Here is a 16,275-nt window from a genome sequence, read left to right on the forward strand (position 1 = left end):
GCTGTGCCCACATCTTCAACAAAAACGCCAACATCAAGGACACTGAGGCAAAAGCACCGAGTTCAAGGCTAGCCTGGGCTACACAGTCAAGTCAAGGCCAGCCTGGGAAACTTAGTAGGGCCCTACCCCCAAACCTAAAACCGTTGCGGAAAAAGTGGAGCAGGGAGCCGGTGGGAAGCCCTGGATTCAGTCTCCACGACTTCGAGAGGGCGAGAAGAAGGCTGTGGAAGGCTCAGCTTGAAGTGACAAGGAACCCTGACCAGGCTGAGGGATGCCTCGGAGACTGGTAAGGAGTTGCGGCTCCTTTCTACACAGTGACTAAGCGGGAGGCCATACTGAATGGGTGCACCACGCCCCAGGCCGGGGGCTGAGGCAGGATAAAAGGGGAAAGGAGCACCACCTGCTCCCTGAACCATGACGGAGCTGCTGCCCTGCCTCCGGGACCACCAGGGGAGCAGCAGAGCCCCCGTGAACAGAGTCCTCCTTGAACAGAGTCTCCGGTGAACAGAGCACTCTGTGAACAGTGCTCCATGAAGCAATTTCTCACAGGCATTTGTTGGGTAGGGGACAACACCTGGGACCTGTGAACGAAGCCCTCACACGAGCCTCCTTCCAACAAAGCAGCCGTGGCCAGGGAGAGATTGCTGCGTGGCGCGAACCAGGAAGGCTACGATAAGTAGCCATGGCTTTGATGAACACTAATGACTTCCACCATCTTAAACTCGAATAAAGAGAGTTTAGTCATATAGCCCTCAGAAAAACCAAGGGGGATCAGGCAGGTGATGAACAGGACCTGGTCTAAGGTGCGGCTTACGGCCACGCGCTGAGCCCCTCTTTCCTGATAGTGCTAGGAAGCAATACCTTCCCTCTGAGTGACATTTTTTATTTTGTTTTGATTTTTGCCTAAAGGTACATTTCATATTTAATTTGCATTAGTCTTTTCCTGTATAGCTTTCTGTTTCTTCCTCTTCCAATTTTGTATTTATATTTTCCATTAAAAAAGTCATTGAGGGCCGGGCGATGGTGGCGCACGCCTTTAATCCCAGCACTCGGAGGCAGAGGCAGGCGGATCTCTGTGAGTTCGAGGCCAGGCTGGACCGACAGCCTCCAAAACAATACAGAGAAACCCTGTCTCGTAAAAACCAAAAAAAAAAAAAAAAAGTCATTGAGGGCATTGGTCTTTCGCTGCATGGGTCGGTTGTATTTTTTAGATCTTAGAGAGACTAGTTTTTGACATGTATGTCCCATATCCTCCTTAGTTTATAGGCTGCTTCTAATCTGTGTGTGTGTGTGAGATCTCTGAAGACACACAACGCAAAAATCTGCCGGTGACCAGTATCTGACACAGCCTGGCAGAAAAGAAAGCTGGCACTGCCAGCAGCCGGCGACTGCACCCCACCTTGCTCTGCTCACTCCATCCCCCCACCCCTCCCAGCCCACGCCCCCACCCCCACCCCTGCCCTGCTACTGGCACTGCAAACATGTCAGCTGGGAACAGTGGCGCTTAGGGGCCGGCGCCCAAGGTCAAACCTCCATGCAACGACATCGACCTACACGGGGAACCCAGGCACGCGGCCACCAGCGTGCTCACACCTCCATGCAACAACATAGACCTACACGGGGAACCCAGGCACGCGGCCGGGGTGTGTCATTCGGAAGAGAGCAGTGGGGACCAGTGGGCTCTTACCTTCTCGTCCTCGTGCAACCTGTTGGCATTCTCCATCTGGAAGATGTGGCTAGACTGGATCCTGTCCAGCTGCTGTCGCTGCTTCTCCAGCTCGCCCTGGAACTCCTTCTTCTTCAGCTCCACAGCTCCTCTCTCGGCGGCTGCCCTGCGGACCCGGCCTTCCAGCTCCACAACGCGCGTCTGCGAGGGAGACCACAGCCCTGAGGGTCTGAGGTCCGCGGCAGCGGCAGAGACAATGCCAGCCCCCTCCGCAAAGATCTCACGAGACCGAAGCTTACAGCCCAGCAAAGAGCGGAGCAAGGGAAGGAAGGGGTGGTGGGTGCAAGCTTACCCAAGGGATGCAAGGGGGGTAGGGGGACTTGCTAACACACTTTAATCAGACACTTGCCAGAGGCAGCCAACGACCTTAGACACCTAGGGGACAGATGAGCATATCCCTTGCAGGACTCAAGATTGGCAGAGCAAAAAGAGTGATCATGACCTAGGAGACCTCAGAGGAGCTCTAGTCTGTCAGGCAGACACATTGTCGTTGTTCAGTATGCATCTGAGGTAGGTTTCTGCTGCTATGATGGACACCAGGACCATCAAAAGCAACCCTGGCAAGAAAGGGTTTTTGTTTGGCTGACGTGTCCTGATCACTGAGGGAAGTTAGGGCAGGGACCCGGAGTCAGGAACGGAAACGGAGTGCTGCTCACTGCTTTGATCCCCTTGTTCATGTACCGCTCTCTTTCTGTGCAACTACGGTCTATCTGCCCAGGGACTCCTCTCTCCTACCAACACGTGCACCACCCCAGACTGGAACAGGCTCGCCTACATCAACCGCTAACTAAGAGATGCCCCCACAGGCTTGCCTACGGGCCAATCTACGGAAGCGGTTTTTCTCAACCTCGGTTCCCTTTTCTCAGACGACTCTTGTGTCAAGCTGACAAAAGCCAAACCAACAACGACAACAACCAGGACTGCATGGCCTCACCCAGAATCGGCCGTGACATGTGAGAAAGCTAACATAAATGTCCACAGCGCCCTTGGTTTCTCCGGTGGACCGAAGGCCAGCAGCGGGTAGTATCCAGTCCATCGCTGTAGGCCGGCAGTCCAGGCCTCCCCACATGAGGTGTGGACTGTTAACTCAATAGTCACAGAGTAAGTGGTGCTGAGCTGGGGCGTGAGACCAAGTCTAGGGAGGGGGTTGGTACCCAAAATACTGTCTGTGTGGGTTCCCGGAACCCAAGGCGCTGACTAACGCTGAACAGGGAGGCTGTGGTGCTGTCGTCCAGCCACTTTAAACATTTCGTGGATTCCATACACTGGAAACACCATACCTGGAGTTCCACGCTTCTGGAGCTCGCAATCCAGTAGTTGAAGCCCAGCACAATGACGCAGGCCACCAGGGCAGCCAGGATAAGGGGCGGAGACTTCATGCTGCGCCGCCCATTTCCCAATCCCATCATCTTAAAACCAGGGCGGAGAATCTGCCAAGTAAAAACACACAGGTTTGCACGCTAAGTCTACCATCCCCAAAGCGTCAGACCACGGGAAGGCAACCGTGAGGAACCTCTCTCTGAGTCACACACGTGGACCCTTTCATGAAGAGTCTGAGCCACGGTGCACAGCCACAGGTCTCCACATGCCTGCATGGTGAGGTCAGTGCTCCAGGCTGAGGCTTGTGCCCGGACGCCACTCGGGGCTCAACGCACGGCACCGTGCCTCCTGAATCCCAAATCGCTCATCTGTATAATGGGTGCAGCGCAAGCACCCACATCTCCAGTATCATCTGAGATTACTCAAGCTGGCAAACAGGAGTAACAAAACCTCGTGTCCACGTCTGTGAGAAATCTCACACTTTCCAGGCTATCCAGAGAGTGGGGGAGGCTTTGGCCATTCGTCCTCACATAACAGCTGCCGCACCAACAAAGCCTCGTGGGCAACGCGGGCATGCCGCGCTGGAGGCGAGTGTGAACTGTTTTTTTGAGTTAACTACATCGTGAGCAACGTCACAAGTAGAGAGGACTTACTTGTCCTTCCCAGGAGCAGGGGGTGGGTGGGAGTCAGATGTGCACTAGGGCTGAGGCCGGGGTGGGAACCATGAGAGCCTGAAATCCCTGTGAAACCAGGAGCTAAGATACACTTTTTCCTTAAATTGATTCATTGTTTCCATCCACAGCTTTGGTTACAGTGACACAGAACTGTCAGCGACAGGCAGACCCCCCCCAAGTCTGCTCCCTCCTGTACTGAGTCCTGCTTGGCTGCTGTCCCTTGACTCCCCTGCCCGCTGAGGCAGGGCTGATAAACACCATCACCAGTGGGTGGCTTGCGGCTGTGACCACAGAAGGTAATGTCCACACAACAACCCGAGAAAAAGGAGCTCCTTCCTCACTGTGGCCCAGAGAGTGGCCGCCCGGGAGGGCATGCAAACTTCCTTCGAAGCCAGCAACCACCCTGCCTGTGGGTGGGAACAAGGGTCTCATGTGGGAAAGCAGCCGCAAAGAGGGAGAGGCCACGCCTGACTGGCAAGGCCACACAGCTGAGGGTCTGAGCAGCTACGCTGGATGAGGACGGCAGGCAGGCAGGACTCCTCACTTTTCTGTGGCCCACTTTAGACTATAAAATCCAAACCCGTCTGAACTCTGCAAACCTCCCCGTGTCCAGGCTTTCCTGCTGTGAACATAAGACTGTTTTGTGGGCTTTTTGTTTGTTTGTTTAAAAAAGCAGGCTGGACAGATGGCTCAGTGGTTAAAAGCACTGGCTGTTCTTCCAGAGGTTCTGAGCTCAGTTCCCAGCAACCACATGGTGGCTCACAACCATCAGTTATGAGATCTGATGCCCTCTTCTGGCCTGCAGGTATACATGCAGACAGAGCATTGCGTATATAATAAATAAATCTTTAAAAAAAAGTTTCAGTCTTTGGCAGTGGGATTGGGAGAACAGTTCCACTATGAAGACCAGGCTGGCCTTGAACTCCCCAGCCTCCAGTCCTAGTCTCCCACCTGCTGGGACTACAGACACGAGCCACCACAACAGGATAAAAAGTCTCCATAAAGCAGAAACGCTTGCTCGCCAACTTTACTGTGTCTTAAAACTTTAACCAACTGGTTAAAGTTAATATTTTCTTAAAAGACAATGTTATCTGTTTTTAAGACAGGGTCACACTCTGTAGCGCAGGCTGGCTTTGAACCCTCCGTGTTTCTCCTGCTTCAGCCTCCTGAGTGCTGGGATTACCGGCATCAGCAGCCACAATGCTATGCCTAACAGAAAACAGAAAGGACCCTGAGGATGTAGCCCAATGGTAGCCTGTGTTTAGCACAAACAAGGCACTGGGTTAGAATCTCAGCACCACGTAGGCGGTGGGGATGAAGACCTTCATTTAAAGGTTGTCTGCCTGGACAGGGCCTCTCTATGTAGCTTTAGCTGTCCTGGAACTCGCTATGCAGACCAGGTTGACTTCTAATTCAAATAGATACAACTGCCTCTGTCTCCCAAGTGCTGGGATTAAAGGTGTGTGCCACCACACCTGGCCAGGTGGAAGGAAGAAGGAAGGGAAGGAGGGAGGGAGGGAGGGAGGGAGGGAGGGAGGGAGGGAGGGAGGGAGGGAGGGAGGGAGGGAGGGAGGGAAGGAGGGGGAGCGAGCATATAAGAAAGGATGACCTATCAAACACACGGGCATTTCAAACACTTTAAGAATTTCCCATTTAGAAATTTTTCTTTTTTTTAGGCCAGGTGTTGGTTTTGGCACAGGTCTTTAATCAGAGGCATGTGGATCTCTTGAGTTCAAGGCCAGCCTGGTCTACACAGTGAGTTCCAGGACAGCCAGGGCTACAGAAAGAAACCAGCCTTAAAAAAAAAAAAACAACAACAAAAAAAAAAACATATTTTGCACAGATTTTTAATCATATAACCAAATACATTTGAGCAACAAATGAGAAGGGTCAGGATAGCCACGCTTGCCAGTCAGCTTCTGTTTTTTTGTTTTTGGGGTCTTTTTTTTTTGTCACCTGGGAAGAGAAACCGACTGGCAGGGACGCCTCCTTCAGACTGGCCTGTGGGCAAGGCTGTGGTGCATCTTCTGGAGTAACCGACACGGGAGGACTCAGCTCACTGTGAGCCGCACCACCCCTGGGTAGGTGGTCCCGGGTTGTATCAGGAAGCACACTGAGCAGGTCATGGGCAGCAAGGCCGTTAAGAGGCCGCATTCCAACATGGTCTCTGCTTCAGGGTCCCACCCCGGCTTCCTTCAACGATGAACTATGACCCACAGGCCAAATAAACTCTTTCCTCCCCAAGTGGCTTTTGGACGCAGTGTGCTCTCTCACATCAACAGAAAGCCTGCCTAGGAGACAAAAGTCACCAAAGCAGAAAGTAATGCACCCCCTGTCCCTACCCTCAGGACGGGCCCCACCTGTACCCGGACAGCAAGCCAAAGAGCAGCTAGTTCAAACGCCACCACCCTGAGAGCTGTGTCCTGCACAGCAGCGCCATCAATCACGTCACTTTTGACGTTTAGAAAAAAATCAGTAAGCCCTGTCTTCAAGCTGCCTCTGAGTCAGGGATCATCAAACTCAGCCCATGGCCCGTAGCAGGCAACCCCTGTAAACGTGGCTTCCCTGATATGACCATGGCTTCTGTAACCGCTTTCCAGATATAAGACGGAAACGAGCCGTTTAATCAGAGACCTCTGAATAGGACCATTGTGGGGTTTAAACATTAACAATCGTTATATGGTCACACGCTTCCTCTAATACGGATGCAAGGTCAAATCCAGCAAGTCTGGTTAACTTCCTTCAAGAAGTCACCAGGAAACACAAGACGTGGCTTTCTTCTCACCCCCCCCAAGGGTAAACCACGGTTCCCCAAATTCTGGATGTTTATAGTTTCTGGAAAGCGAAATGTAAAAAAACATGACTACACACCTGGACATGGTGGGTCATGCCTGCCATCCCTGCTCTCAGGAAGATAAGGCAGGATGGCAAATTCTAGGCTGGCCTGAGCTACACACACAGAGCAAGACTCTCTGGCAAAACAAGCCCTGCTCTGGGTGCCTACTAAAACTTTCCTAGGCACAGTGCTGGCTTTACCATGTGCCACGTCTACAAGCGCTGAGCCACCAGGTAGACGACGCATCCTCCATGCCACGAGCCCTCGGGGGACACCGGCTTCTTAAGACAGCGTGATCCCTATCATGAATGGCTTAGCCTATCTATACTTGTCCTCCTAGGAGCCACACCGCTGGAAACACCCACAGAGGTGAGGCCAAGTCCTCCCAGGAGCCACACTGCTTAGGGAAGGACAAGAAAAGCCTATCCTTGTGAGTGCCTGGCGCCCTCAGCAGTCAGAAGAAGGCTTCGGATCCCCTGGAACCAGAGTTAAGGATGGTTCTGAGCCAACATGCTGTGCTGGGAACCAAAGCCAGGCCCTCCACAAAAAGCAACAAGTACTCTTAACCACTGGGCCACCTCTCCAGACCCAGGTTAACAGTTCTTAAGTGTGTTCGCTGGGTCCGTGTTAGAATTGTTGAAAGCGCAGATTTCCAGGCTCAAGGCAAACGCACAAGACTTCAAAGACTCAGGCTACCACGAGCAGACACACAGGCCGGTGATGCCAAGGAAGGCTGGAGACCACACCTGTTCTCCTCAGTTCCCTCCAGACAGGGCCAACACGGATCTGGCGAGGCACCAGAGGAAGTGACCCATTTATCTCTGGAGTAATGGTCGTGTTTCCTGCCACTGGGGGGTTGAGGTTTTTGGTCATTTTCCTAGCTGTTTTGTGGCCGCCTGGTTCTCTCCCAGCGTTAGCACCAGAGCCTCTACACAGAAGAGCCTTTTCCCCACAGCGGGACCTTTTGACTGTCTGCCCTGTGTACGCAGGCTTTCTGTTTTTCACTTTCTGCAGGAGAGCGGACGTGGCCGTCTAAGGCAGCTTCCTGGTCTAAGGTTATCTCTGCATCGATCAGTCTCTGCACAGGGTAGGCAAGGCTAGTGTGCCCATCAGAGTGAGCGCAGAGCAGCCCTGTCTCTGCGGGACCTGGCAACAGTGAGCAGAAAGGAAGTGGGCAGTGGTGGCGTTGTGGGGGGTAGCGGGTGGGGGGGGTGCGAGGGTGGGGTGGGGTGGGGTAAGGAATAACCTGTCTGCTGCCTCAGTCCCGGCAACAGAGAGGAACAGATGGTAAACACCAGCTCTCCAGTTCCAGGAAAACCAGACCAATCAATTGTTTGGCTAGGGTAATAAAATCCTGTCCCTGCTAAGAAATGAGCAAGACAATTTTTCAAACTGGTAACAGCCAATGAGCCGTCTTGAACTCTCAGCTTCCCAAGCTGAGTTTCCTAAGGACTACAGCCCTGGCCAGTACTGTGTGGAGAAGAATCACCTAGCAGAGCTACCAACACAGGGAATTACTAGCACGAGTAAAATCATAATGTTTAATCTGCAAAACAAATCATCAGTGAACAAACTAGAGTGTGAAAAAGTTACAGAACAACCAATAGAGCATGTTTCTGCGCTTGTTGGAAAATTAAAAAAAAAAACAAACTTAAAAACATCCAGTGCATGAATACATTTTCCTATCTATACATGGGAAATAAATGCATAAAAGCAGCAAGGACACCGATAAGTTGCATGATGTAGAATTGTTCTCCCCACTATTCTAATTTCATTATTCTTCGATGAATATGTTTTTAACACAAGAGCAAAATGGTGAAAATAAATACAATGTAAGAAAGAGATAAGAGCCGGGCGTTGGTGGCACACACCTTTAATCCCAGCACTCGAGAGGCAGGGGCAGGCGGATCTCTGTGAGTTTGAGGCCAGCCTGGTCTACAGAGTGAGTTCCAGGACAGCCTCCAAAACAACACAGAGAAACCCTGTCTCGAAAGAAAAAAGAAAGAAAGGGATAAGACCGAGACTTTGGCAAATCTTAGAGCTGCATCTCGTAGTCCTTTACGCCGTCCTTGTTCAATGCAGCCACAGTGCCCCGTGTGCACCAGGAAGTGGGAAAGCTGGTCCCCTTCACGCCGAGGGAACTAGACACCACCACCCAAAGAACAAGGCAGAAGAGAGAGGCCTCCACTCCAAAGAGACACAGAAGATTTTGCCATCTTAGCCTGGTAAACTGGGAGCCTGTTTCTAACTGGAACCTGCAGGCCACTCCGTGAGGGTAACCCTGCCATCCTAGTTTGCCTCCTTCTGAGGTTTACTTGACTTATAAACTTCCCACATCATGCAGGGGTGTCAGGGCAAGAACTCAGGGCAGGAACTGCCGTAGAGGCTACGAAAGAATGCTGCTTTCTGGTTTGCTCCCCCATGGCTTGCTCAGCCCGCTTCAGAATCCCACTCAGGACCACCCTGCCCAGGGGCGGGACCACCCCAGCCCACATCAATCTTTAACGGAGGAAAAGCATCACAGATCCTGCCCAGAAGCCAATCTGATGGAGGCAAATCTTCAGTCGAGGTCCCTCTTCTCAGATGACCCTAGCTTGTGCCAAAAAAAAACAAAAAACAAAAAAACTCACTGGCTCACCTGGCGACTGTTGCCTGAGGTGGTTGTGAAACCTAAAGAGAGTAAGGGATGTGGGGGAACCAGTCACCTTCACGGAAAGGTGTAAACACAGAGGGGACAGTGCTGCCACCGCCTCCTGGGGATCAGAGAACTGCCTAAGCCGAAGACCAGCTGTCCCCTTGGGCGCACTTCATCCGTGGGGGTGAGGGTGACAGGCAACACCGAGCCAGGAAGAAAGACGCTCCTCCTCATCCAGCCACAGAGCGGCAGGGCATGTCATGAGCATGGCATTACACCTGCATGCGGTGTGCACGTATGTATACTGTCCACGAAGCACTCATACTTCATGGCTTCCCTCCAACCGTATCACAGGATCGCAAAACACTGACAGAACCCGAGGAAGCACAAGTGGGCATCCCCCATGGGTCCCTCACCCCCCACGGGTCCCTCCGTCAGAAAGTCACCGGCGTGCCTGAGAGGTGGGAGCATGGGCAATATCACATTCCAACTACGGCGGGGTACATGGGCGGATTTCAGCTGCAGGAAACCATACAAGGAATAGCAAGCATTCAGGATGGACGTCAAAGGCGCAAATGAAACTTACAAAAGCCACACACAAAAAAAAATGGGTCAGGCCGGGCGGTGGTGGCACATGCCTTTAATCCCAGCACTCGGGAGGCAGAGGCAGGCGGATCTCTGTGAGTTTGAGACCAGCCTGGTCTACCGAGCGAGTTCCAGTCCAGGACATGGTCCAAAAAACAATACAGAGAAACCGTGTCTCGAAAAACCAAAAAAAAAAAAAAAAAAGGGTCAGGCAAGGCACAGGCTCTGAACATGAGCCCCCACACAGAGTAGAAACCCTCAGGATGGGGGCTGGAGAGATGGCGCAGTGGTCAGGAGCTTTGGGTGCTCTTCCAGAGGACCCGGGTTTCAATTCCCAGCACTCACATGGAGGCTCACAACTGTCCGTAACTCCATTTCCGGAGGATCTGACACCCTCACCCAGACATACATGCAGGCAAAACATCGATGCACACAAAATAAAATTAGTTAAAAAGAAAAAACCCTCAGGATATAAGCAGACCCAACAGGAAATCAGTCCCAAATTAAGTGAGAGGTCTGAAGCATGCTCTTATCCCCACTGACGTGATCAGCTAAAAGTGAAAACTGACTCTTCAGAAATACCACGAGGGTATCAGTATATGCATGTCATGTCATTTATAGAGAAATAAAAACACGTGGGGAAGGGTGCCAGCTTTGGAAATGAAAATTATCAGACTGAGACATAAGCAACTGTCACCATTTAACAGTCTATGTGAGCATTTGTGTCAGGCACCCAGATCCCAGTCAGGCTGTTAATACAACACCTGACAAGACACGAGAAAGTCACTCTGGAGAACCAGAACACCTGAAAACCTCAAGCCAAGTCTTTCCCTAACTAATTCCACCAGTAACTTCAAAAGCCTGGAAAGCAAACTCATGGGTGATCCTATAGGAATGTTTCTAGGTGTGAAACTGCCACAGAATTTTTAAAGTGTTCAATACCTCTTGTGGTTTCTAAGATTAAAGCCAAAGCCTATGTGTGTGCGATGCATGCTTACATGTTGGTATGCACACATGTTGAGGGTGTCTGTGTGTATGACATGTTGGTGTGCACACATGTGAGGAAGTGCTTGTATGTGCTATGCATGCTTACATGTACATGTGGAGGGTGTCTGTGTGTATGTGTATGACATGTTGGTGAGCACACATGTGGGGGGTGTCTGTGTGTTATGTATGTTTACATGTTGGTGTGCACACATGTGGGGGGTGTCTGTGTGTGCTATGTATGTTTACATGTTGGTGTGCACACATGTGGGGGTATCTGTGTGTTATGTATGTTTACATGTTGGTGTGCACACATGTGGGGGTATCTGTGTGTGCTATGTATGTTTACATGTTGGTGAGCACACATGTGGGGGGTGTCTGTGTGTTATGTATGTTTACATGTTGGTGTGCACACATGTGGGGGTGTCTGTGTGTGCTATGTATGTTTACATGTTGGTGTGCACACATGTGGAGGTATCTGTGTGTTATGTATGTTTACATGTTGGTGTGCACACATGTGGGGGTGTCTGTGTGTGCTATGTATGTTTACATGTTGGTGAGCACACATGTGGGGGTGTCTGTGTGTGCTATGTATGTTTACATGTTGGTATGCACACATGTGGGGGTGTCTGTGTGTATGTGTATGACATGTTGGTGTGCACACATGTGGGGGTGTCTGTGTGTATGTGTATGACATGTTGGTGTGCACACATGTGGGGGTGTCTGTGTGTATGTGTATGACATGTTGGTGTGCACACATGTGGGGGTGTCTGTGTGTATGACATGTTGGTGTGCACACATGTGAAGAAGTGCTTGTATGTGCTATGCATGCTTACATGTACATGTGGAGGGTGTCTGTGTGTATGTGTATGACATGTTGGTGAGCACACATGTGGGGGGGTACCCCTTCATGTGCACCATCTTCCTCTGTGGTTCTCTGTCTACCTCACTTTTCAGCCAGGGCCGTTCACTGATTCTGCCTGGCTAGCTGGTCAGACTCCAGGGGCCTCTGTCCTGTCCCCAGTTGGGGTCACAGGGCGAGTGTGGCTTTTCACTGAGGAATGAACTCCTGCACTGACACTTTACACACACCCCAGACATTTCCCCAGCAGGAAAGCAAAGGCATTTTAAGGCCACTCCTCCTACCTTTATTTTATTTTTTCTTTTCCCAAACAAGAAATGCTTTACAAAAGAAATGACGGATGTTATTTTTCATGTTGGGCCTTAAAGGAAACAAACCCTTAAGTCAAGAAACTCCAGGGACTAGCAAAGACCTCACAACCTTCCTCCTTTCCCCTCAGCACCAGGGAACTCCAGTGGCTTTTCCCCGCCCTCCAGCTGCCCCTCGGAGGCCCAGCTCCCCAGGTCCTATCTTTACTGCTTTGGCACTCTGACAGGATATTGGCTGGCCCTCCCTGCTGGAGGTGGCCATGGAAACACACAGAAAGAGCTCCCTGCTCTTTGTGCTCTACCCTAAAGACAAGCAATTGTAAACCCTCCCCATCCCCCACCAATAACCAGACTGGTCACCAGTAATTAAAATGCACATGGACTCCAACGCCTAAGGCCAGAACAGGTCAGAGTGTCTCATCACCACACACACACACACACACACACACACACACACACACAGAGGCTCCCCTACAAGAAACATTTCTGTTATTTTTGCACAAAACCCATTCATTTAAACAGGCAAAACATAATAAGCATCCCCTAATCCCCTAGGAGGGAGAATTAGGCCTGAAAACCCACATACTTTCTTCACATTCATTAAGAATGAAACTTACTGTCCACGAGCACTCTCAGGAGCGTCCGCCCTGACAAAGAGTCGTCAGTAGTCTGCTGACTACTGTTTTCGATTCACAAGGGAAAATGATTCTTGCCAATAGCAAGGACTCACTCGGCGGGGGAACCTGTCTCTAAGACGAGCTGCAGGAGTTGCAATGCCCTAACACCCAACAGGAGTACTGCTGTGGCTTCCCAGACCTCCAGCCTTCACCTTCAGAAACACAACCGTCAAAGCTGACCCAAGCTGATGACCATTCATTCACCCGTGGTCAGGCCATTCCATCACCGCAGAACAGTTCATCAAACTGGTGTGCATTTTACCCCGCTTCTAAAGAACATTGCTCAGTGTGTGTGTGTGTGTGTGTGTGTGTGTGTGTGTGTGTGTGTGTGTGTGTGTATTGAGACCCTCTAACCAGACAAAGAAAACCTCAAACCTTGAAAGTTAAAATAAAAAAAAAAAGACTTCGACATATGATACCTGGAAATGGCTAGCCCTTGATAACTTCCCCAACCAAACTCGCCATTCTCAAATTGCTAGAAAGAACTCATCAAAACTGGGACTGTCTCCCAATCTTGTCTTACTTTTTTTTTTTTAAAGCAATCGTGAACGTTTTTTAAAGACAAGAGTATGAAAACCCCAGCGAGCGCTTCTAGCACGCAACAAAAGTTAGGCGGTTCCACCCAAGCTAGCAAGGAGCATCCCAGAAAGCCGGCTGCAGCTGCCTGTGGCTGGCGACCCGGGGGACTCGGGGGCCACCTGCAGGGTTTGCCGGGGAGGGAGGAGGAGGAGAGGAGAGGAGAGGAAAGCCCGGAGGAGGACACAGAGAGAAGAGGAGGAGGGAGAGACAGAGAAGAGAGGGATGGCGAAGGGGTGGAGGAGGATGAGGGAGGCGGCAGCGGGCGGCGGTCCGCGTTGCATCCCGCGGGAGAGGCGCGGCGCTCACCTGCGGGTTGCGGGGCTGAGGGACCGCCTGGTCCTGTCTCCGTGCGACCGCGTTCTGCGCCGAGGCGGCCCTGGGCGAGCAGGCGGGCGGGCACTTCCGGCGGAGCTGCAGCCCAGGCCCCAGCCCCGCGGCGCCGCCCTCCTCCGCCTGCTCCCCGCCCTGTGCGAGCCGCCCGGCGTGCAGTCCTCCAGGCCTGAGCCACACCGCAGACGGGTGACCTCCGCGCTAGCCGCGAAGCAGGATTTTGTCTCTCAGAACGGGTCTCACTGTGCAACCCAGGATGGCCTCGAACTCGTGGAGTCCCTCCGGGACTCTGCCTCTCTGGCAGCATTTACCATTGGCTTTTGGGGTGCACGGTCCTGGGTTCTGGCTCCGAACACTGGTATTATTGTCCGCACGGTCTGTTTTGTTTTGTTTTGCTTTGCTTTGCTTTTTTCAAGGCAGGGTTTCTCTGTGTAGCCCTGGCCGTCCTGGAACTCGCTATGTAGACCACGCTGGCCTAGAAGTCATAGATTTGCCTGCCTCTGCCTCGCAAGTGCTGGGATTCTTTCCCAGGTTTTTTTTAAGCCTCCCTTTCTTAGTACATGGCTAGGGTTGAGAACAGCTCTCTTTCGAGGCTTCCCAGGTTCCCTGCCTGGCCGAGGAAGCCGGTTCTCTCTGAACACCTCCTTAAAACCCCACCACAATAAACAACTGAGCAGAGCCCCATGACCTCACCCATCCCCCACCCGCTTTTATTCTTCCGGTAGACAACCTGTGGTAGTTTGAATGAAAATGGAACCTCCAGGCTGATTTCGCTTGTGTGTTGGCTTCCCAGTTCCGGGAGAATTAGGAAGCCTGACCTTTTGGGGTAGGTGTGTCGATGGGCTGGGCTTTGGGGCCGGGTTCCCCAGCTCTCTGCCTCCCATTGGTAGGTAAGACATAAGCGTGCCCCCCCCCACCATGATGGTCCTGGACTCACCCTTTGAAACAGTAAACCAGCCCCCAATTTTAAATGTTTTCTTTTACAAGTTAACTTGGTTGCATTGTCTCTTCACAGCAATACAACAGTGGCTGGAGACTGACATTTTCTAGACGGGGCTCTCTCAGAGCATAGGGAAGTTGTTCAGGACCCACCTACCAGTGTTCATTATTAGAAAACTCAAAGACCTGTGGGGGTGGGCGGCCCTCTCCGGAGCCATAGGCTGTTGATTCAGAATCACCTTGCCAGGGTGCCCCGACTTTGACTTCCAAGGAGTACCCCTGTCGGGCTGCTCTGCGTTCTGAAGGGTTCTTGGCCACCAAAACAATGCAGGTAGCTGTCACAGCTGTGGACTGAACGCCAGAACTAAGCTCTAAGACCCTGTGGCTGCTGAAGACTGCACACCATGTGGTTGAGGGGCACGGAGAAGCCAAACCGGGGCCGAGCGGGGAGTTCCTCCACTGACTAGCGCTTGTAGTGTTAGAAGGTACTGTGCAGGCGGCCACAGGAACATGGTCACCCCAGGCTGGGTTGGGGACTCTTCACACCCTGCTATTAGCATGCTAAGGGACATAGTAGAGGCACAGGCTGTTCTGGATGCGTCCAGCAACTTGCCCACTGGCCGAGAGTTCACAGGGAGGCACCTGGCGATTCAAAGGTGCCTTGAGGCAGCTTAGGCCCAGTTACAAACAAAAACAGATCCCTGCTAATACCTGTTCGTCCAGCAGCCTTCCCGACTCTGCTAAGCTACCGCCCTCCCCCTGCCCCCCCTACACACACAAACTACAAGTTTATAGAGTAGAAAAGCAGTAACAGCCAGGCTTGCCTACAAGGTCATGGCCCTAAAAAGCTTTAACATGGAGCTGGGCGGTGGTGGCGCACGCCTTTAATCCCAGCACTCGGGAGGCAGAGGCAGGAGGATCTCTGTGAGTTCGAGATCAAGCCTGGTTCACAGAGCGAGTTCCAGGACAGGCTCCAAAACAATACAGAGAAACCCTGTCTCGAGAAAAAAAAAAAAAAAAAAGCTTTAACATGGACTGAAAGCATAGAGATGATAGAGATGAACCATGGGTGGGCCTTGTTGAGTAAAAGGCCCGCAATATGAGACCAGACGACTTGTAAGACTATTCACAAAAGTGCTCCCTGTGTTAGTGGTTGTAAATTCAGTGCACCTGCCATTCAAGGCTGACTTCCAACTTCGCAAATCTGCAAAATAAACTTCTTGACTTCCAATACTCGGAGCCCCCGGACTCTTTATGAAGTGAGAATCGTTGTTACTCACACAAAAATCATTGTTTTTCTTTTAGGCTATGGCTATCCTGTTCAGCAACTGTAACTCCAAGCAGTTACCAACAGCGGCTGTGCACTAGAGTCAAAGCCTGAGGGAATTCTGTTCCTTTCAAAGGCACTGACTCTTTGAAAGCTACTAAGGAAACTTATTTAAATCTCTGTCCCACTAAAGAACTCAAGATTCAAAGGCTGAGGTGGAATCCCGCTTCCCAGAGAGGCTGAATAGCAAGCAGCTCAGCTCGCTCACCTCTTGGAGCCTCTCAAGAAAGTCCTCATGGGCTTTCTCGCCCCTCCTTATAAACCCTTCTCCGCCTGGCTCCCCCCCCCCCCCCCAACTTCCTGTCAGCCAGTTGCTGGCCCAGCCTCCTGTCTGCAGGTGAATTTTATTTAATCAAACACATCTTTGCGTCATTGGACAAATGTCCCAGAGCATAAACAAAAGTGACACATCTTAAAATAATATCCCACAAGACAAAACCCTGTGTGGCTAGCGAGGTCACAGCTGCAGTGGGGAAGCTTCTACTGTTGTTTA

The 16,275-nt window shown here is 51.6% G+C and overlaps 1 protein-coding gene across 1 annotated transcript in view; it reads right to left on the reverse strand.

Moving 5' to 3' along the window:
• The window catches only part of Golm1 (golgi membrane protein 1), a 46,605-nt gene extending 32,985 nt beyond the window's left edge, over positions 1-13,620 (reverse strand). Inside the window, exons 1-3 of the mRNA XM_013119311.3 lie at positions 13,493-13,620; positions 3,007-3,156; positions 1,688-1,867 (exon numbers count right to left, since the gene is read on the reverse strand). Of these exons, the coding sequence (XP_012974765.1) occupies positions 1,688-1,867; positions 3,007-3,135 (309 nt within the window). The 5' untranslated portion in view covers positions 3,136-3,156; positions 13,493-13,620. The remainder of the gene's footprint in view (positions 1-1,687; positions 1,868-3,006; positions 3,157-13,492) is intronic.
• Positions 13,621-16,275: the final 2,655 nt, after the last annotated feature.

This window comes from Mesocricetus auratus, unplaced genomic scaffold (assembly GCF_017639785.1).
Source record: "Mesocricetus auratus isolate SY011 unplaced genomic scaffold, BCM_Maur_2.0 Super-Scaffold_100013, whole genome shotgun sequence".
In the NCBI taxonomy this organism is placed as follows: Eukaryota; Metazoa; Chordata; class Mammalia; order Rodentia; family Cricetidae; genus Mesocricetus; species Mesocricetus auratus.